The following is a 22,416-nucleotide window of genomic DNA, read 5'->3' as shown; positions in this document are numbered from 1 at the left end:
AGTTCGAGGTCAGTAAGCACAACCAGAATTGATACATAAGGCTCACTGTTGATTTTTGAGAAAATTCAAGGATTTTAAGTGCACCTTATAGTCATAAAAATACGGTAGAGTAAATGAAACGTGCGCCCATTCGGGGAGCAGTGACCACCTGGTCGTCATTTCACCGTACCTGTCCAAAATGTCCGTACTGAACCGTCACAGTATGAATACATTTACCATTTACAGCTCTATTTAGAAGGATTAATCGGAGTAAAGCAGCTTCATACAGTTGAAACAAATGGGAAAAGCTGGATTTATTTTGTGCTCTCATATCTGGAGTATATTACGTCTGAGGTGCTGCAGAGGTAGCAGAAATCTCTCAACACACTCTTCTAATAACATTATTACAACAATTAAATATTAATTTTGCGTCTCTTTAGTCAAATTTCACTTGGGCTAGATTTAAATACACGTTTAGTGAGCTGATTTCCAAGTGTCCCATGTATCCAGATTTACTGGAGTTAGTCGTCCCTCCAGAATCCGCTCTTCTGCATCAGTTCACAGTAAAGCTCCAAGCTGCTCCAGGCGCTGTCTGAATGTCAGCTGGACGGCCCGCTCTCATTTTAACGAGGTGATATATATGACCCAGATTTCTGCTATAGTTTAGCCCGGGCCACGTCCAAAACGGTTCCATTTGTTTTCCTTGATCCTGCTGTCCCGATGAATGCTGGGAATAGGTGAAGGGATCATGACTTATTGCTCATGTCATGCTTAGTTTAAAATTTCCTGCCCTCCAAGGATTGGAGACTAGTCGGAGACAAAAGCTACAGAAAATACTGAAACTATTTTTATGCGAGGCTGGACTTTCCAGAGCAGTAATCCAGGGCCCCAAAATAGGATTACTGTTTTTGATGAATTGATGGATGCCAGATTTTACTTATTTCCAATGAAGTGAAAGCCCACATCACTGGGAATAATTTTAACTTGTTAAAGCCTGCAGCACTTAACAATTACCTAATAGTTGTAGATGGGTTCTTCTTAGTTTAGTTCACATTTTTTTTACACATTTAAAACCAATATTGTACTACTAATTTTACTAAATAACTTTGCTTTGTGTAATTTTGAGTCATAATGGTTTGTAAATATTATTGCTTTGTAGAAAAGTGATGGAGTTAAGTTTTACCGTATTTTCCGCCGTGCATGTCGCACCACCCTATAAGTCGCATCAGTCCAAATATGTCTAATAAAGTGGGGGAAAAAACATAAATATGTCACTTCGCCGTATACATCGCATGTATTATGCATCACAGCTGACGCGTCGCGTTTGTTACGTGTCACCGCTGACAACACGGGAATGTGGACCCGTATTGTGCCAAAAATCGATAGGCTGCCAAATGGCGGTCGCGGGGAGCGTGCACGGGAGGACTTTAACAAGAGTTTAACAAGATTAACACTTAAACAATTATTTGTTTGCTCGAAATTATAGCAAAGGTGTGTCTCAGTTGAACTTTTCCGTAATAAATGCACTTTGACGGTCAAATCAACTGCATTTCAAAAGCCAATTCGCGGAAGTAGGAGCGTGCACGGGAGGTCACTCGCTGTGCATTTCTTTGAAATTTAACAAGATAAGCACCTCAACAATTATTTGTTTGCTCGACATTATAGCAAAGGTGTGTCTCAGTTGAACTTTTACTTAAGAACTGCACTTCAGTGGTCAAATTAGCTGCATTTCACCGGGGCTGCACAGTGAAATGAAGCTGATTTGACAGTTGCTCCAGGCGAGCTGGACAAAGGTGTCAGTCTATGGCAAGCCGATTGTGCCATTAATAGCCACTTTTACCTATTACATGACACAACGGCATGCCATACTACTTGAGTGCCGTCTAGCGGCTTATAATGGTAGTGTTCAATATTTTCAGTCAGAATGAATAATAACGGTCATATCTCAGCCAAAAATTGGTTTAAATATGGGAAAAATCCATAAATATGTCCCTTTGGCGTATAAGTTGCAGGGCATGCAAATTATGCAAAAAACGCGATTTATAGGCCGAAAAATACGGTATGTAATTTATCTTTTTTTTTTAACCATTATCTTATGCAGAAAACAAACAAACAAAAAAAACATTTAATAGATTTAAATTTATATCAGGCAACCTAATATTTCACATAAATTAGAATTTTAGGTCAGTTTTTTGTTGCATTTGGGCCTAAAAAAGTCCGGCCCAGCCGTAGCACCTATATATTTTTTCTGAGCCTGACCCGACTCGACTAATTAATTCTAATTACAGGCCCGAACCTGAAAAATACCCAACATTTTTTTTTAAATTAAGCTTTTACTGCTTTTGTAAGCAAATCAGGTTGACATGATAGTTTTAAAAACGTATATCAACGAAAGGAAGATATAAGATTTCTTATTCCACCAAATGGATATTAACAAAACAAATAGGCTAAAAATTCAACTCTAACGATGAAGATGTCTTTTTTTTACGTCTTTCAACCGTCCGGTCGTACCTGAGCGTGCACCTGACTGACACACACCAGCAGGTTTCACTGCGCTGGCTTTGTAGAGTGAGTTCTCCTGTTTTTAGCTTTTGTTTAAGACTTTCCAGCTCCATTATGTCACTTGTTGTGGGTTAATTGCAAATCTTCAGATGTGTGATAAGAGCATAGGGTGGGAGGGGCCACATGCACAATTGTTGCGCAATGCGCCCCAGTGCTACTCTGCCTTTTCACATTATGATTAACTTCTGCACTCTATTTTATTTCATTCTCATCCTCAGCATATAAACGTACTGCCTCCTCCTCGACAAGTAGATTAACACAATTTTATATTGTGCATTCTTATTTAGTTTTCTTTGTGCTGTATGATTCATAAAACTGCATCAAAAGTCCGAGACCGACCCGGACAGAATTTTGGGTTGGGGGCTCGGGCCAAAAATCGCAGCTCTAGTTTTGTTGTATTCAAAACAAAGTTACTTTGCTCTGTGTTGTCTCAAAACTTGAATTTAAACTGCTTATTCTGCCTTAAAAACGATTGTTGCAGAGTTAACGTTGTTGTTTGGCTTGCTGATATTTCGTATTTTAACATTTTTTGTTTTGTTGCCATAATGCTAAAATTGTTTATTTAAAAAAAAAAAAAAAACTATTTTTGAGTTTAAATGGAGAATCCTGTTAAATCCTCTTGTGTTCTGTAGTTTTTTTCTGTGCTTCAGACAAGAGCAGCTCTGATCTGCTCCTTGTTTATTCTTGTCACCCCGTGTTAATCTACACATTTAGAATCTGAGTTATTTCCAATCTGTAATCCCATGCAGCCACCATATGTAACATCTGACTGAGGCTAAACTTGGAAAGATTAAAACAAGTCAGAGGATTCCTTTCTTTATTGGTGGGTTAAAATAGTGCTCCAGTTTATAAGTTTGTCCTTGTAGAGGAGCAGTCGTACGCTAATCTGGCAGACAAATGGCAGATATTTTATTTTTTTATACAATGACGCCCTTTTTTTTTTTTTTTTTTGCAAGTGGCATTGAAATAGTTTCTTTGTAAAGAAACAAAATGAAAAATGAAATTGGATCAAATAGAAGCTACAGAATCCTGTAAATGTTTCTGTTTAGCACAAAAAAATGTTAGTTTATTATACGCTATTGTAAAGATTGATATTTAAAAGACAACTGAAGAAGGTTTAAAAATGAGAAATAAATGGGTGATGATGGCCTTTCAGACACCGACGTCCCTTTTAGTTTCCCTAACTGGAATGATATTTTAAAAAGTGCTATTTAAAAATAATTGCAGCACCTGTGAATGAATTGACGTCACTAACACCATTCAGTGTTTTCCTCAATGCATTTTCTAAGATGGATGACTTTTTGTGTTGTCTGAAACGAGGCCTGTATGTTAATGTCCATAAGGGGCATAAAAGACTGTGACTCAGCCAGAGTTGGTTAAATCAAGCATGAAGTAAATGAAACGTACAGACGTCACAGAGCAGAGCTTTGCAGAGAAGAGATAAAATGGTTGCTTGGTGTTGATTTTTCTACCCGACTCCTGAAGACCTCAATAATCAGTTAAAGTAAAAAAGAAAAATGATGTGACCTGGCCTGCAGGATACTTTTATTATTATTATTTTTTTTAAATCTACAGGTTTTGAATTAGAATAATGTAATTTTATTGATTTGAATTAAAAAATGTATTTTTTATTTAGGATTTTTGACAATACTCTTGCGCTTGTACATTTGTAAAATCATCTTAGCTTGAAAAATAGACAAGTTGTGGCTGAGTAGTTAGAGCGGTTGTCCTCCAATGGGAGAACTGGGAGTTGGATTCCACCAGCAGTCACATGTTGAAGTGTCCCTGAGCAAGACATTGAACCCCTCATTGCCTCTGATGTGTGTCCCATCGGTGTATGATTGTGGTATAAATCACTGATTAGTCTTTGTAGAGATGTAGTAGAGTGCTGTGTGTGTGGAGGTAAATGAGGGCACAGATTGTAGTGTCAAGTGTTTTGAGTATCTTGATTAGATAGAAAGGCGCTATATCAGTACCATTTGTTGTTTTTGGTTACACCGTGAAAACACCATTACGTGCAATCTCGTGCAATATTGCAAGACGTCACGCTCAGAGTCTGTGTTATTATCAGCTGCTATCGCATCAAATCTGAGCTCACTATCTGTAAAATAAACTCCGTTATAGCCACTTATGCGTTGCTTTTTGGGGCTGAGATGGGGAAGAGGTAGGGCAGCCATCTTGGGACTAGAAAGTTGCAGTTCGACTCCCAGCCATGCCCACATGTCATGGTGTCTCTGAGCAAGACGCCCAATCCCTAATTGCTCCCCGAGCACTTGCGTAGCTGCCCACTGCTCCACCTGGGTGTATCTCGTGTGATGGGTTAAATGCAGAGAACTAGTTTTGCCATCGTATGGAAACATACGATGATGACAATCTCAGACTTTCTTTCCCTAATGTTAATGCAGCGGCCATCTTGAATTGGGTTAACTTTAAATGGTATTCAGTTGTAGATGTACATCCAGTGATTTTCATTAAAATATGTTCAGTGGTTCACAAAATATTTTGTTAACACAGTTGACTAGCAGTTTTGGCAAAGTTTTAAGAACAGATCTCAGGTGATTGGTAAGCTCTCAAAGTATTTGTTACGGGTGACTCTCAGCTACTACCGTTCCACATTCAAGGTCACCTGTGTAATTGACTGTTACAGCCATTGTTGTTTTGTCGATGTAGCAGCCGTCTTAAATGTGGTTGGCTCTAAAAGTTAACCAGTTTTAGATCCAATAATCATTAACTGAGTTAATATAACCTGTTCACTAGTTCATAAGGTCTTTTGCTAATTCTACATCAAACAAACACAAACATGAGCAGAAACATTGTTGCACTTTCACTGTTTAGAGGTAGGCAGTGATTAGAATTTGCTACTCAATATCCATCCATCCATCCATCCATCCATGCATGCATCCATCCATCCATCCATCCATGCATGCATCCATCCATCCATCCATCCATCTATCCATGCCCATATCCAACAGTCACTGTGTGAGAGGCAGAGGACACTCTGGACAGGTCTCCAGTCCATCACAGGAACACAGAGACAAATGAGACATACAACCATTCACTCTCTCACTCACACCTAAAGACAATTTAGAGTTACCAATCAGACTAACATGCATGTTTTTGGTCTGTGGTAGAAAACTGGAGTACCCAGAGAAAACCTACACATGCACAGAGAGAACATGCAAACTCCACCCAGAAAGGCTCCCGGCCAGGATTCGATCCAGCAACCTGAGAGTCAACAGCTCTACCAACTGAGCCACCGTGCCACCACCACTCAACATAATGACTTTATTTTATCTGGCCAGAACACTGAACTAATCTTAATAATTTGAGGGAAATTTCCAAAAGTGTTTTTTATCCCTCCCAGTAGCAGAGTGTACATCTGGGACAAACATCACATGAAAGTCACTTCTTGTCAGATGAATGAAGAGCAGCATACAGTTTGTAGTGCCTAACACAAAAAGCTTCTTTATTTTCAGACCACACTGACCCAGATTTCATTGACAGCATCTCAAAAGACTGATTTATTATCTGGTAATTGTGGGACATGCTGTTTTTTGTCCCGACAGCCAGCTTTAGCTTGGCTTCATAATCGGCGTGACTTGTGAGGAAGCTGAAGTTTGGCCTTCGCATTGCTAAAAAGACGTCTTGTCATCTGCACCAAACGTTTGTGATATTTTAAAACTTGGCACAGTTCATCCGTTTTTCTAGGTTATGAACAGACAGTGGATAGTAAATGTTTTGTTCTCCTGAGGGGATAATGGAAAACTCTTAGTATCACCATCATGCACATGGCGTGAGACATGAGCCGGATATACTGTTAATAAGTGTTCCTTTGTAATTGCATCAGATTTAAATGGATTAGCATGCTACCATTGTCAGAAGTGTAGATTAGCATTTCCAGCTTCTTAGAAGACAGCCACTAGATAATGGATGTTGGATTTTGTACAAATAAAGGCGGAAAATGATGTGACACTGATGAAGGAAGAAGACAACTGAAGGCACGTTTAGTTTGTTTTACAGTGAGTTCTGCATTTTTGTCAACATAGGTTGTTATGTTGAATAGTGCACTGGAAACATCTGCGGGCATACGTTACGTTGCTTACGGCAGTATATGTGCAGACCATATGTTTACAAGATGCTGGTTGGTATACAGCTGGTTAATCGGCTCTTCCTCCCACAGACAACACACATGCAGTTCCTGCCAGGTCAAATCGGTATCTAATCCTTTCCCAGCACGTCCAGAAACACTGCGGCCACCTGACCTTCTCAGTTCTCTGTTCTGTGGTCACTTCTCTGGAGTATTCTAACTAGCTGCTGATTTAGTCTTTTTTGTCTTGTTTTTTACCTTTCCTTTTCTCTTTTATTTAATGTGTTGGATAAAGGAGACTTTGTCTTTCAGTCTTGCTGTAACTTTCCAACAAACCCATTGCATACAGTATAAACTAACAAGGCTGGCATCATGTTTGGCGTATTGCTTTTGTACTACTAGTGCTTAGCGTATTTTTAGTGAACATTTTTCTTAGTTCATATCTTAGATCTTATTACTGTTTTTCTTTTACCTTTTATACTTTTGTTGGATGTACAGTAGTCCCTCACTACTTCGCCGTTCGTTTATTGCAGGTTCACTCTATCGCAGACTTGCTCTATCGCGGTTTTTCAAAATAAGATTGGACATGACACAAAAATTAGTTGATTGATGGATGAGCCGCACGACTGGCATGGAATTTTTATTTTAAATGAATTATTTTAAATTATTTAGCACCTGCTGCTCTTTTGTGCAGCCCTTACTGCAGGATAAACTTCCTCCTGCAGCTGATCTGCGTGCAGGGCGGAGAAGTGGGCGTGGCCGAGAGCACTTGCAGGCGGCAAAGAGCAGAGGAGGCAGGAAGCTGAAATCATGACATGCTGTGCTCTTTTAGAGCGTTTAGAGTTTAGAAACATTGTTTAGAATGTTGTAAGAGTGTGGGAAGTGTTTTAAAATGCCTATATATATATATATATATTATATATATATATATAAAACTAATAAAATAAACTACTACTTACTACTTGTACTGCTATTCCTACTTGGCAGTTTTTCACTTATCGCGGGACTTCAGGGTGCGGATCTCCCGTGATAAACGAAGGACTACTGTAACTGGGACCCTGTGTACACAATTTTGTTCCACCACATGTAACACATGTGATGCGAATGATAATAAAGCACCTCAAATCTTCAACTGAGGCCATCGTAACACCGGTCACAGCACCCAACCTGTTGTGCATACTTATTGTTTCTTGTTTGTCGGACACGTGTCATTTGCACTTCTTGCCACTTTGCTCTCTCATTTATTATTATTTTTTTAACTTGTTGGGTTTAAGGTGTAAAATAGCTATTTTCTTTTAATTTTGTTCCTACCTGTGTGTCAGTGGGTGTAGTGTTATTTATTTATTTCCCCGTGATGCTTTCTGTGATTGGGACTGACGTGGTTGAGCAGGATTAGAAATCTTCATCCCTCGGAAGAAAGTCTGCGGTGAAAAACAAACCTCAAACTCTGAGGTCACGTTTCTCTGTCATAAAACTGGGACATCTGTCACTTTGCATCCCCTGTTGGGTCAAAACAATCTTGGCTCAAGTATTGGGAAAGTTCTTTTTCCTTAACGAGCTGGCTTTACTGGCAAAAACAGCACTTGCATTTTAAGTGTTTCCATTAATTCACTCTTGTGAGCTTGCTCTGCTTTGTGTAAACAGGAAATAAGCACAGCTTGTTGTTTTTTAATATTATAAATACCACAAGTTTGCCCTCATAATTGTATTGTGTATATATATTTTAAATTATGGCAAACAAATATTTACGTTCCAGCTTGTGGATGATTTATGCCTTAGCCTTGGGTGCCCTGTTTTCTGATTGCGCTGCTGTCTAGGATTAAGCTCAAAGCTTTTCTCAGACACACAACATTCTCAGTACAAACCTGTCCCAGCTCAGTCCAACACTGAGATTTACTGTTGCTGGGCTTTACAAGCCAAATGCACCGCAGCTTTCTGCTGTAGCTCCCAGGAATCTGGAAGTATGTCTAGCAAAACCCCAGGAAGACTGCTAGACCTGTTGGACCAAGGGTATTTTTTATGAAGCTCCATAAAAAAAGGAAAGACTTTAGTTCTTCTCATTGGACTGGATTTTAAATGATTTTTGAGTTGATCAAAGAGTGGTTTGGTTGAAATGGACGCCGGGGTTTGGTCTTGTTAAAAAAAAGTATGGGAATAGGCAGCTCCTTTGCAACCAGATCTGATCAAATCTTCACAATAAGGTACATTTTGCATTTTTGCATCTAATCTGTGATCAGAGCCTATTGTTATTCTGATTAGAGTTCAAATTATGTGTTAAAAGTAAAATAATACCAAATAAAAAAAGGCCTCGAGTCATGCAGAACATCTTACTCTTTTCTCGATCATTTTTTTGATGCTTACCCTGAATTGATGGTTGGGTATGAAAAATAGTACATTTTTGTGTATTCAGAAATTTTGTTTTTAAAGGCTTTTTACTTTTGTTTTTACATCAACTGTCCGTCATGTTCTGACAGCATATGCAGGGTGATGCACCAGGGTATCATAAAAACTTGCTGTGAATCGCCTCGTACCCCAGCTGGTCAAGGCAGATGGCCGCCCATCCTGAACCTGGTTCTGCTTGAGGTTTCTTCCTGTTAAAAGGGAGTCATTCCTTCCCACTGTCGCCAGTGTGCTGCTCAGGCTTCCTAAGATGGATAACTTTGACTAAGTGGCATTTTTTTAATATATGTGAATGTTTTTACACAGCACTCTGAGATATATTAGTTGTGAATTGTTCCTATGTAAACGGAGCTGAATGGTCTGGGTTATATTTTGCGTACTTGCAGATAAATTTAGTGCTGGATTTCACACCACAGACAGCCCATAGAGCGACTGGTTCATCTGCATCTCTCTGCTCTTTTCAGAGTGAGCTTGACACCGAGACAGAACCTTCCTCGCATCATCCTCAAAGGAATCTTCCAGGGAGTTAAAGTGGTTCGTGGACCGGACTGGGACTGGGGCAACCAAGACGGTGAGTGTGCGTGTATGAATTGTTCATCTCATTAACATGACACAACCACCTTCTTTTCTGTTTTTTTTTTTTTTTTGCTTGGAACAGTATGTTTTCAAAATGTCTCACCCTTTAAACGCCGTGATAACATTCTAACCTCACGCCTCATTAACCTGAACAATGTTGTGTGTGTGCGTTTGCAGTCATATTGCCAGTGAATCATCCGAGTCTGTCCCACAGATGTGCCAGCCCGTCTGTGTCTTTATTGAGTTGTTTTATAACAAGCATGCTCGCTGCAGTTCATTTAAAAATCCTGCTTAAACTGAAAAGCTCTTTCACCTAAACCCTGTGAGGCATCTGCTGAGAAAACGGAACGTCTCTCTCGCGGTTGTTTGTGTTTTTGTGGCTTTCTTGTGAGTCTGAAGTTTTGTATTTCATGGCAATAATCTAACTTTGTTCTGAAGAATGGTTTTCCTTTCAGATACTATCAGCCTGTTCTGGTTTATGTTTGAAGGGGTTTTAATTGAAAACAAACGTCCACACTAAATGGAGCTAAATGAACGTTCACTTTCCTAAAACTCTGAGTGGTAGTATGTTTGTTTGCTTGCCTGAACTTCATTTTGAGATTTATTTATTTATTTAGAATGGTTCCTTTTCTTGACATTAACGAATGAGTCAAAATGTCCTTTTGGTGTCTTTGAAATCACAAACTTGGGCCTAAATTAAATCAGTCACCAGGTTTAAAGAGTACACACAGTAAGTAAATAAGGAGGGATCTGATGATGCTCAGGTTTTTCTCCTCAGACTTGTTGTTTCACAGATTAAGCTTTGGGCTGCGCTGGTGACTAGTTGGCAAGTGGCATTCACAAAGGAGTCTCCGTGTGGTTTGCGACTCGCTGGAGTTCTCAATTTCCTTGCATGAGGTGTGGAAGTTTTCAGCCTGGACACTTGAATTTTGAACATGCTTAAAAAAACGTATGTAGCCCAGTTTGAACTATGCTATATAGTACCAACTAAAGTCTTAAACTAAATTTGTAGTAATATCATGTCCTTCAAAGTTTGAGATTGGGAAAAGGTAGATGTGGAAATCCCTTTAATGTGGCACTGAGTAAAGGAAGTAGGCAGGTGATGTCACACGAATACCGATATCATCAACCTCACTGATGGGAACTAAAACGGCTGAATGGGGAACTTCTAGTTGTCCGGCAGGTCCAAAGATTAGCTCCTGGTCCACATTCATATGCTTCTTAAAGTCCGTTACAGTCGGCAACTCTGCATTAACGGTTGTAATGGACAGCTTTACTCTGTTATTGTCCCACATCTGCGTCACTGTGCTCTCTGGCTGGTCTGGTTTTCACACAGACTCACATTTCATGCAGCGTACCATTAATCCCACCCACTCCCATCTAAATGGGCAAAATAAAATGCTTAATCCAATACAAAAAAAAATAACTGAACAAGGTTGACCCTTGGCACAACTCAAAGAGTAGGTTGTGACGCTTCCACGTGGCATGTACCCCTTAAACAAACTTTTATGTAACATTCAAAGAACGTAGTAAAACTGACAACTGCCTGTTTCAGTCTGCTTAAACTAGATTTTCTTGACCAGATATGAACTGTTTTTAAATTGATACATTTTTAAATGACAAAGGAGTTTTTTTTATCTTTCATATTTATTCCACTTTTATCACTTAGACATTGTTTTTAAACTTAAATTATATTACTATGAATTTAGTTTGACACTTTAGTTGGTACTATATAGCACAGTTCAAACTGGGCTACATATATATAAATACATATACAAACATATATTTCAAAACTGGTCTAAATTTACCTATTTTCGTATTCCAGTAGATTAAAAGGTCTCTCTTGTAAATGAGTTCTCGAGGCTCAATGGGATTTATCTGTCTAAATAAAGGTTGAATGAAAATAAAAGGTTAAATGTGGGGGTGGCTGCCAAGGTGGGTCCAAAACATGCTAAGATGCATACGATTGTGGCAATAAAGTGCACATCTTAGAATACAGGTTTGCTAACAGCTAAACAGCTAAAATGTTTTTTAGAAATTGTATGTACAATGTACTTTAATGCAAATACTCAAATTCTAGTGAGACTGCAACAGAAAATTAGCATATTTTCTCACAATTTTGATCCAAATTTGTGTTGCCAGCTCGTCACCAACAGTCCAATGAGATTTGCTGTAACAGGTGTAGGTGGTGGTGTTTTAAGAATTCAAGGAATTTAATGACTTTATAGATTAACAAAGGTTTCAAAGTGTTTTCTGACTAATTTTGATGGATGGATGTTGTTTTTTTGGCAATTGCTTGTAATTATTCTTTGTAGTTCATCATAAAAGCTTTGTTTATTTTTAAATTAAGGTTCACTCTATTATATTCTGCAGCAACTTCAGACCAATCAGTATAAATGTTTCTTGTACTCTTGCATCATTTACATGTTTTCATTGAAACAAACCACCTTTATTCATGAATCAACTATTTGTTTGTCATGGTCAGATTTTCTTTTTGTCTCTCCTCCTGCAGTTTCTTGCCTTGTTGTTTCTTGTGTATATATTTTGTGTATTTGTTTCTGTGTATGTACGTGTAGGTGGGGAAGGTAAGGTTGGGAAGGTAGTGGACATTCGCGGCTGGGACACAGAGTCTGGTCGCAGCGTGGCTAGTGTTACCTGGTCAAACGGCACTACCAATGTATACCGAATGGGCCACAAGGGCAAGGTAGACCTCAAGTATGTGTTGGATGGTCAAGGAGGCTTCTATTACAAAGATCACCTTCCCAAGCTCGGTAAGGAGGCACTTCTTTATATCATTCCTGGACATTACCATGCTATAAACATTGGAATTTCACTGATTCCTGTTATTTATTTATTTATTTATTTTTTTCAGCTGATAACTTTTTGCAGAGTTGTTGATTCAGATTTTGTCTAATTCAGATTGATTCAATATCTATTTATGAACTCTAACAAAGTATGCAAAGTGAGTTAAATGTGGTGCGGTAGTAGCTGAGAGTCGTACACAAAGCATAAAAATGGCACAAGATAACAGGATGAACACTTCTTTGGCAAGAAAGAAAAAATAAATTGCTTCTGTATCTGATACATTCATAGACCAGAAAGGGTAATTATTATTATTTTTTTTTTGGTGCCTGCCATTCTTCAAATAAATCGAGCCGAAAAGGCGCTGATTTTGGTCACTTGCCAAATAAATGGTGCATCCCCAGTGTATATATAATAATTCTAAAATGCATTAAATTCTTCTTCTTTTAAAAGTTTGTCTTTTTGTTGACACCGATGCCTGTTTGTTCAGGAGACCACGCAGAGCTGCAGCGTCAGGAGAGTGCTGACGGCCACTCTTTCCAGCAGGGCGACAAGGTCAAATGTCTCTTGGAGGTGGACATCCTGCGACAAATGCAGGAGGGCCATGGAGGGTGGAACCCCAAAATGGCAGAGGTATGAAAACTTTTCCTGTTTGGTTTAGATTGCTAAAAAAAAAAAAAAAACTGAAGAAAACAAACTCAACAACAACCAGACTGATTTTCTAAGGAATGCAGAAAGTTGAAATTTACTTGATTTATTTTCACCAGTGCTTTTTTATACAAATATGCGTTCATAATGTGCATCGTACATGTAATGCTCAGATATTTATGGCTTCATAGTCACAATGCATAGTGCCTCTAGAATTTGATGTGCAGAGTGTTTCTAAAAGTGGCCCAGATGGAGGTTCCATCAGAATAAAAAAAGAGCATCTGTCTTTTCAATCACAGCCGTTAAAAGGAATGTTAAGTTCACAGACACACTGAGGGGGTGCCCAGGGTGAAATGGCTTCTTTGTGTTCACAGTACATTTGTCGAATCGGGACAGTTCATAGAATAACTGACCGAGGAGATGTCAGAGTGCAGTACAGCAACAACATCCGCTGGACTTTCCACCCAGGAGCACTCACCAAGGTACAAAATGACCAATAAGCATCTGCCAGAGGACTTTATTTTTCATTCCAATGTCAGAATGGTTTCAGCTTGGACCCTTCTCTCTTCCAGGTCAACACTTTCGGAGTTGGTGAACTTGTACAAGTGCTGGACGAGATGGAGACGGTGAAGAGACTGCAGGCCGGCCACGGAGAGTGGACAGACAGCATGTCTCCTGTATGCAAAATTACAGTCTTAATTAACAAACTGGAGCTTGAAAACAATCTGTCTGCATGCTGTTTTAGCCCAGCGTTTGTTCTTCATGCAGCTCAAATCGAGCTGTGAGCTAGAAAAATTGTATTTTCTGCAAAAATGCACACCGAGTGCTAAATGACTGACGAAGAAGCTGAAACTGAATAAAGCTAAAAGTAAAACATTAGCTAAAAGTGGCAAAAGCCTAGGTAAAACTAGCAGAAGGCTAGTATTTTCTTATTTTTATTTTATTTTCATTTTTATTTTTTTTTTACTTTTTGCATCCCTCCAGAGGACCTGACTTAACTTTGTTAGGTTTTTCTACCTGGATTATTGATTATGCTTCAGGATAGCAGAAGGCTAGCTAAAACCTAAAAGTAGCAAAGTGACGGCTAAAAAATAAAAACATGGCATAAAAAGACAAACTAGATCAATTAACCTGAAGCAGATTTCAAAGAGAACGATGTTCTTGGATAAACAGAAGAGGTCTGAATATATTTCTATGGATAAATATTTGTAACTTAACTTGAATGTTGTGAAAAGTATAAAAGCTACTACAAATAAAAGGCATACTGCTGGATATGAGGACCAGTGACCCCCGTGACCTGAAAAAGGAAGAAAAGGGTAAAGATGGATGGAAAAAAACAGGAAAACAAAAAGTCAGCATTTACACAACTAAAGTTGGTTTATTTGAATGTTTAAAAAAATTCTCATGGTTTTGGACTTGGTGTGACCAGTGACGGGTACTTGGGATAGACTGTACCTAACAGTATGTTATGTATTTTGCATTTACTTCTTCTTCTACAGGTGCTTGGCCAGGTTGGGAAGGTCTTGAAAGTATATGCGGATGGAGACCTGCGGGTTGCGTTTGGAGGCCAGACGTGGACGTTCAACCCAGCGTGCCTCACAGCCCAGCCCACGGAGGTAGATGCTAACCTCATGACAGCAGAGAACCCCAACGACTCTGGAAGTAAGGCCTCCTCTGGGACCAGGGGGCTCATCTCAAACTCTACTGCTCCAGCTTTACCTTGTCTTTGCATTCTTTCTTCCTCCCCAGCGTTCCATCCAGCTCTGGCTCTGCTTTGCATGCTTTCCCATACAGGCTGCTACAGTTTCATCCGTGGCCCTTTATTTTATTTTTTTGCATTAATGTGTGAACAGGGTGTCTGTTCCTTCAAGCGCTCTTTCCTGTAGCATGTCATGATCCAGCATGTTGACAGCAAGAGGCTTTGGCAGCTCAGCAAACATTTGTCATCATGTCAGAGGTTCTCAGCAGGCTCTTTATCACGTCAGCTCTGTGTATGTGTTCACTACAACCGATGGAAGGGTGAAAACATAACTGTGTGTGTGAGTGTGGTCAAATTTCACTGCATGGAGGGACATTTTGACTCATTCCTGTGTTCAGTCCTGACAAATTCATCAGCCAACATTGAGTTTTTGTCCCTTTGCAGGATGTTTGTTGGTGGAATTTTAAAAAAATCTAACACATCATTTTGTGTTTTCCCCATTTCACATCATCCACCCCCTCTTCTCCTCCTGTATCTCTGTTCAGGTACTGTCATCTCAGTGTTGGAGAAGCTGCTGTCTCAGTCCACAGAGCAGGACAATCCCAGCCGGCTGGTCATCGAAGCAGCGCACGGCAGTGCCAGCAAAGTGCGGGAGTTGGTGCAGAAGTATCCGGACAAGGTGAGTGCAGCACTTCGTCTCTTTGCTGCAGTCCGCTGTCTGTTCCAGAAGCTGTTTCCAACCGTTAAACAAGACTGTTGGGAGCGGGAGGGGACTGCAAATGGCAAAAATGGTTCCGATTTGGCAGTACTGCACTTTAAAAATTGACACTGTGATTATACTCAACAAGCACAAGAGAAATTTTTTTTTTTTTCCCTAACATAAACATGTCTCAGTATATAATTTGTAATAGTGGGATGATTATTAACTGTAAGAAATGTCACACAGTTAAATCAGAGTAAGATTATTTGTTGTGCTCTTGCTGTTCTCTTACGCAATGACAGCGCAACTTGGTGGGATTATTTTTTATTTGATCCTGGTGGGATTATTTCTGTTCGTGCAGAGATTACTTCCAGCCAGTCTGTGATCGACTCTGACAGTGTTCGTACGTCGTCTTCTGCTCATGAAGCTCCAACGATGTCTGTGTTCTTGGCAGGTGGACGTCAAGAACCAAGGGAAGACTGCGCTGCAGGTTGCTGCTCACCAAGGCCACATGGAGGTGGTGAAGGCTTTGCTACAGGCCAACAGCTCAGTGGAGGTCAAAGATGAAGACGGAGACACGGCTTTGCACTATACTGCCTTTGGGTGAGGGTGCACACCGGTCCTGTAGATGTTTTTGCATGTGCAAAGAAGTTAATTGTTTTTGCTTGACATGTTTGTTCTGGTGCTCATATTTATTTTCCACCAGTGTGATTATTTACATATTCCCAAATTAAATCTAAGTCAGCACCTTTTTAAATGATGTCATTATTACCATATGCTACTGTCAATCAAAGCAAAACTACATTCACATGCATTTGTATTTTTATTTCTTATTGGTTTGTTTATGTTTTAGTAATCAGGCGGAGATCGCACGGCTGCTTTTAAGCAAGGGGGCGAACGTGAACCTCCTGAACAACTCCTTGTGCACGGCGCTCCACATTGCCGTCAACAAGGGCTTCGCTGACGTGGTGCGAGTGCTCACTGAGCATTCAGCTGACGTCAATCTCCAGGTGAGGAGGTGCACAACAGCTTACATAACCCTTCAACCTAATCATTGACTAATAGTGGCTGTACAAATCCTAGACGGCAAAATCAATCTTTTTTTCACCTCAGCTTTTTTTTATACTTGGTTTGGCTCAAAATATTTTTGTGTCCATTTTTACTTTTCTTAAATTGAAACCATGCCAAGTGGCTAAATCAATTTTGCGCTGAATGCATGCATGTATACTTAGTGTCCTGAGGGAAAATGAAGCAGCATAGCTGCTCAGCGTGCGATAAATTTTACTCCTAAAAATATAAAAAGTGTGTGTGAAAGTGAAAACGTATGATTTTTCTAGATGTAATATAAAAATGCTTTAAACCCTAACTAGATTTTTTTTGGCTTGATCTTGTGGACTAAAAGTTATGACTAAAGACTATTTCATGTTTGTGGATGAAAAGGGAATGTCTACTTGCAGATAAAGATGATTCACTACTGAATCAGGTCCTTCATGTTGTGACTAGGTCTGTCACAATAACAAATTTTACTGGGCGATAGTCTCAGAAATTATTGTGATAAACAATAATATCAGTGTTTCCCCTACCATTATACAAGCGGGGCGCCCTGCCTCGTCAACAGAACCGAGCGCCCCGACTACCGAACCCCACCCCACATCCCCAACCACCTGTCTGCACTGACGTAACGCTAAACTAGCGGCTCGCAATTCAGATGCACTAGCTAAAAAGCTAAAGGCAGCCTCTTCCTTCATGCTGAACCCTCACGCTGAACGCACCCCCGCCACTCGAAAACTGTCAGTACAAACGGCGCACGGCTCAGATGTGCGTCTGTCTCTCCCCTCGCCCCTCCCCCCCCCGCCAAAAAACCCAACAAACTGTCTGTTCAGACAGTGCGCTACTGAGATCTGTCTGTCTCTCTCCTCTCACACACCCTGGTCTAAAACTGTAAAAGAAAAAGAAATGTTTAATTTGTTTTGCATGTAGTACCTTTTTTCGACCACCGGATGGCAGTATAAGACCGTTTGAACCGAAGGATGGATAGTGAGGGAGCGAGCAGCGTGTCTCTCTAAGAAAAATGGGAGGGAGGCCCCTTGACGTGACATGGGCTGTGTCTCTTCGGTTCTCAAAATGGAGGACGCTCTGTGTGGTTTGAGCTCTTTAGCATTTTTCACACAAATCTTTTAATAAAAAAAATCAGTAAACAAGTTCTCAACTTCTTTATGCAGCGAAAAAAAAACTTTTTGCTCAAAGACACGGGTTTCAACCGTGAATTTTGGAGCTTCAAAAAGACTGAGGTTTTTTCCCCCTGAGGTCGGCCTGTTGGCTTAGCTCGTAGCTTAGCTTCTCAGCTATTTTTAACGATCCAAAAACGTAATTTTGGACGGTTAATGAGAAAAGAGAAAGGGAGGGGTCAGTGAAGAGCACCGGAGTTGAGCTTTTTGTCATCCAGTGTCTTCAGTAGAAAGAGAGAGACACGAAGAAACAATAAAGCCGATAAATGAAAATGAGGTCGATAATTTTCATTTATCCTGCGATTAATTGATTTATTGTTTATCATGACAGGCCTAGTTGTGACTTCTGAATGGGGCACCTATGTGTTGTGAAGCTCCTCTTGGGTGATTGATTCTGGGATTCATGCACGCTCTGATCACGTGCCCGCTTTGTTGTATAAACATCCTGCTTTGTTTTGACTTTTGCCAAAACTTCCGCAGACACTTTGTACTCTGTTGAACTTGTGACCTGCTACAACATTTAATAATCCACCACAGAAGACAGTTCTCTGGTTTAAATCTTGAATCCACCATTATTTCAGAAAATACACTGAAAAAACAAATTTGTAATGTTAGCAGGGTGATTGTCAAAGCATCATATAGGTGAGGGTTTTTACATTCAGGTTACTTGTGATGTTAGAAGAATTGCACACAGTAAACGGTCATTAACGCTGTTTGTGACTTGTCATTACTTCAGCTCGCAGCCTCATTACGACGACATAAAATCTGTTTAAATGGGATTTTTCAGTTGGTCTAACATGCCTTTGAGCAGGCCCAGATTTGACTAACTAACTTGTTTATTTCTGCTTGAACAGTGTGATTACTCAGCTAAAAAACATGTCAGTTTGTTTTGGTTTTGTGTTTGGAAAATGTGCATATGGTCTATTCCTGTTTATGTGTCATTACTGAGAAATAATACATTAAGAATGAATAAAATCACCTAACCAGCAGACATTAGCAGATTACCACATTGTTTTTATGGGATGTTTTCTCATAATCGGTGATTTATGAGGCAGTTTTTTTTAAACTCTTATCGTTTTCTGTTCCTATTTTGTTTTGTGTGTCAGGAATATACACAAAACTTTCAGAAAGCAAGGCGATGCTCCAAAATGTACAGGACCAGTGGAGTTTTAACAGATTCACTCACCGTTTTCTTTTTCTGTGTTAGGATTCATACGGGGACACGCCGCTCCATGATGCCATCGCTAAAGACTTCCGAAATATCATCGAGATCCTCGTCGTCGTGCCCAATATTGACTTCACCCAGCAGAACCACAGAGGCTTTAACCTGCTGCACCATGCTGCACTCAAAGGGAACAAACTGTAAGTAGCAGTGATTGGAACAAATGCTTGATGTTTCACACTGACGGAAGTACTGACCTCCAGATTTATTGGTGGTCAGTACCCCCAGTAAATCAGGGTTTAATAAAATATTTTCAGTTTCTTCAAAACATTCCTTTTGAAGTCTGCTTTAGCATATATTTTTAAAATTTTTTGTACAGAACTATTGCTTGTCTCGTTGACGCCTTTTAGCTAGCAGCTACTTTCTTGCTACTTTTAGCTTTTAGCTATGGTTTGTGTTACAGTAGATAAAAATATATTTTCATCATCTATTTAGCTAAAAAGTCACACATGAAGACGGGAGAAATTTTTTTTTTTAACCCAGTTTATTTGCAAAGGCAGAGTTCACACAGGCTTACACAGATGTCTCATTAAAGCCTCGGCCGTGAAGATCTGCCCCAGACAGTGGACAGGAAGTGTTTTTATATGCTTATCTGCACGATGACCTCGACCTCTTGGACTCGGAGGTGTCAGGTGCCTGCAGGCTCTTCTCTGAGAGAGAAAAATAACTCTCTGCTCCTCACACACATGCTTCAACATTAATTTAACATTAGCAGTGATAAACATCTATAAACCTTTACCTGAATTCACCTGACAGTTTGCTCATCTTAGCCATTAGCTACAGTTTGGCTAATTTTAGCTTTTATTCAGTTTTATTATTGGTTTTTTTTACTTTAACAATTCAGTCTTCTACAAATATCAGCAAAGTCATTAATTAAAAATGGGCAGCACGATGGAGTAGTGGTTAGCACTGTTGCCTCACAGCAAGAAGGTCCTGGGTTCAATCCCTGGTTTGGACCTGGGGTGGAGTTTGCATGTTCGCCTCGTGTTTGTGTGGGTTTTCTCTGGTTTCCTCCCACAGTCAAAAACATGCATGTTAGGCTGCCTTCAGGCCCTCTTCAAAAAAAAATCTGTGATTTCAGTAAAATTCATCTAGTTAAATAAAAGTTAATAATAATAATAATAATAATGTCATCACAATGTCAGCACTGTATGTTTCCATACAATGGCGAAATTAGTCTCTGCATTTAACCCATCCACCACCAGGTGGTGCAGTGGGCAGCTATTGAAAGCGCCCGGGGGCATTTTGGGGATGAGACGTGCTGCCCAGAGAATAACTACATAAATTAAATAAAAAGGTTTTATTTAAATCGGAGTCAGAACTTTTACTGTTATGGCATTTATTCTGCTTTCATTAAGTTTTGATCAAGTTGCAAACACAAACGATAATGACTTAAAAATACTGTAGGTCAGTATTGTGGGCATTGACACGCAGTCAATACCCACAGTAATCTGGGTATTCAGTAATACTACAGTAATTACTACAATACTTTTGTATGTGTGTGTCGAAGATGCCTTTGTGAAGTTGTGTGTCTCAGTTGAACTTTTACTTAATAAATGCACTTCAGTGGTCAAATCAGCTGCATTTTGCCGGGGCGGTGCAGCGAAATGAAGCTGATTTGACGGTTGCTCCAGGCGTCATCCCGGAGCTGCACGAAGTTGGCAGTTTATGGCAAGCCGAAATTGGTTTATAAATATGTGAAAAAAACAAACAAGTTGCTTCAGTGTACAAGTCACAGGGCATGCAAATTATGCAAAAAAATTGTGATTTATAAGCCAAACAATACGGTATTTATATAAGGCTTAAGCACATACAGCAATAGTGTTGGTACAAAAGTAAAAAAGTTTTGTTTTTACCCAACAGGCTGCCTCAGGTGTAAGTGATGTGTTTGAAATGCCAGAGGTTTCTGAAGCTGATTGTAAAGCTGGAACAGCTGTACAGGACCCTCCCTCAGTGCCTCAGATACACACATGCAGACACACTCATACAGACCTGCAATGCAGGTACGAACGACCTCCAGCAACGTCTCCCTTAGCAGCCTTTAAATCACAAAGGCAGTCCAAGTTCTATCTGACAACTCATTTAACAAAAAGGCTTTCAGCAGTGAACAGCTAATGAGCCTCTCAAAGCTGTAAGAGGTCGGTGAAATTAATAAAAGCTGCATTTGAACTTTTACTTTTATGCTACCGCAGACACTTTTGCAATTCAGCAACTGGTGAAGCAGAATTTTAAAGATGAACTCGGTATCTTATTTGTGTTGTTGGCTAAGTGTTATTACTACGCACTGCTGAAGGTGAAAGGGCAATAATGCTTTGTGTGTACTGTTAGCAAAATATCTCATTAGAATAAAGCAGCTGAGATCAGTACTATTGGGTTGCTATAGTTCGAGCAAATTTACCACAATTAGTTTAACAGCTTTTTCATTTAGTCAGTCTTTGCTTGATGTTTTTTGATTGTGGTTAATTTCATATATATTCTATTTATAGACTGTAAACTAGAATGGTTGAGAATTAACGTGGAAATGCAAATGTGTGCTTTCAAGTAGTCTACTTGATTTCGCTTGGTTTATTTTGTAATACAGGACGTCGGGATCGTCTATCAGCCTCTGCGACACCGGTGTTTCCACACGGTGAAATCCTGCAGAGGCAGCAGTAAATTGGCCTAACATCCACAGAAAGTTTGGTTTGTGTCACGCCGATGCCTCCGTGGTGATTTGCCAGCTTCCTGTGCGCACGCTAAAGCCGCCGTCTTCAATTTCACATTTCATAAAGCAGACTCGGGCACAGAGCGGCCCGGGCTTGTGCCGCAACATCAGCCCGGCTGCATGAGGCATAAAGAAAGTTCTGACGGTCTTACATCTCTGATCGTGGCTTCAGATCACACTGTAATTAAACCTGAGCTCTTCATGCCTCATGTGTTTAAGATGACATTGTAATCTAAAAATTACCAGATGGATCTCAAACCAAAAGAACTGAGCATAAGAGTCATGGCTTCTTGGTTTTGTCAGCTTTCCTGTCAGATTAACAACTCTGAAACAGCTGCAGGTCTGTTCAAGCTGATGTCAAACACTGAGACAGTGACAACTTCCTGTTTGGACAAGTTTTTGCTTTGTACATGTCTTTGCTTTGTACATGTCATACAGTCTGCAATGGTGTTGATCTGGACAGAACGCCACCATTTGCTCCGATTTATTATGAAATAATAAAAGTAGCCTCTTAGATGTAAACATTGGCCAGCAGAGCGTTTAATTGTTTTTAACTTTTATCATCATAGAAATTGATGCCTAAAGTCAGAAGCCTGCAGTCTTCAGAGCCACAAAATGTACATGGATCTCAAATGCTAAGCTAACAAATAAAACTTAAGTTTAATCTTTTAGTTTTCACTAATACAGTATTCCCTCATTCATCGCGGGGATCTGTACCCTGAAGCCCCGTGAAAAGTGAAAAACTGCAAAGTAGGAATAATTGTACAAGTAGTAGTTTATTTTAGTATATATATATATATATATATATA

At 39.7% G+C, this 22,416-nt stretch overlaps 1 protein-coding gene across 1 annotated transcript in view; it reads left to right on the top strand.

Moving 5' to 3' along the window:
• mib2 (MIB E3 ubiquitin protein ligase 2) overlaps positions 1 to 22,416 on the top strand; it is a 45,162-nt gene that overhangs the window by 14,027 nt on the left and 8,719 nt on the right. Inside the window, exons 4-13 of the mRNA XM_037684529.1 lie at positions 9,493 to 9,599; positions 12,181 to 12,375; positions 12,897 to 13,039; positions 13,429 to 13,536; positions 13,627 to 13,731; positions 14,554 to 14,716; positions 15,299 to 15,432; positions 15,908 to 16,056; positions 16,307 to 16,463; positions 18,889 to 19,043. Of these exons, the coding sequence (XP_037540457.1) occupies positions 9,493 to 9,599; positions 12,181 to 12,375; positions 12,897 to 13,039; positions 13,429 to 13,536; positions 13,627 to 13,731; positions 14,554 to 14,716; positions 15,299 to 15,432; positions 15,908 to 16,056; positions 16,307 to 16,463; positions 18,889 to 19,043 (1,416 nt within the window). The remainder of the gene's footprint in view (positions 1 to 9,492; positions 9,600 to 12,180; positions 12,376 to 12,896; positions 13,040 to 13,428; positions 13,537 to 13,626; positions 13,732 to 14,553; positions 14,717 to 15,298; positions 15,433 to 15,907; positions 16,057 to 16,306; positions 16,464 to 18,888; positions 19,044 to 22,416) is intronic.

The sequence above is a fragment of the Nematolebias whitei genome, chromosome 11 (assembly GCF_014905685.2).
Source record: "Nematolebias whitei isolate Nwh7 chromosome 11, NemWhi1, whole genome shotgun sequence".
NCBI lineage: Eukaryota > Metazoa > Chordata > Actinopteri > Cyprinodontiformes > Rivulidae > Nematolebias > Nematolebias whitei.
This window is presented reverse-complemented; position numbering and strand designations above follow the sequence as displayed.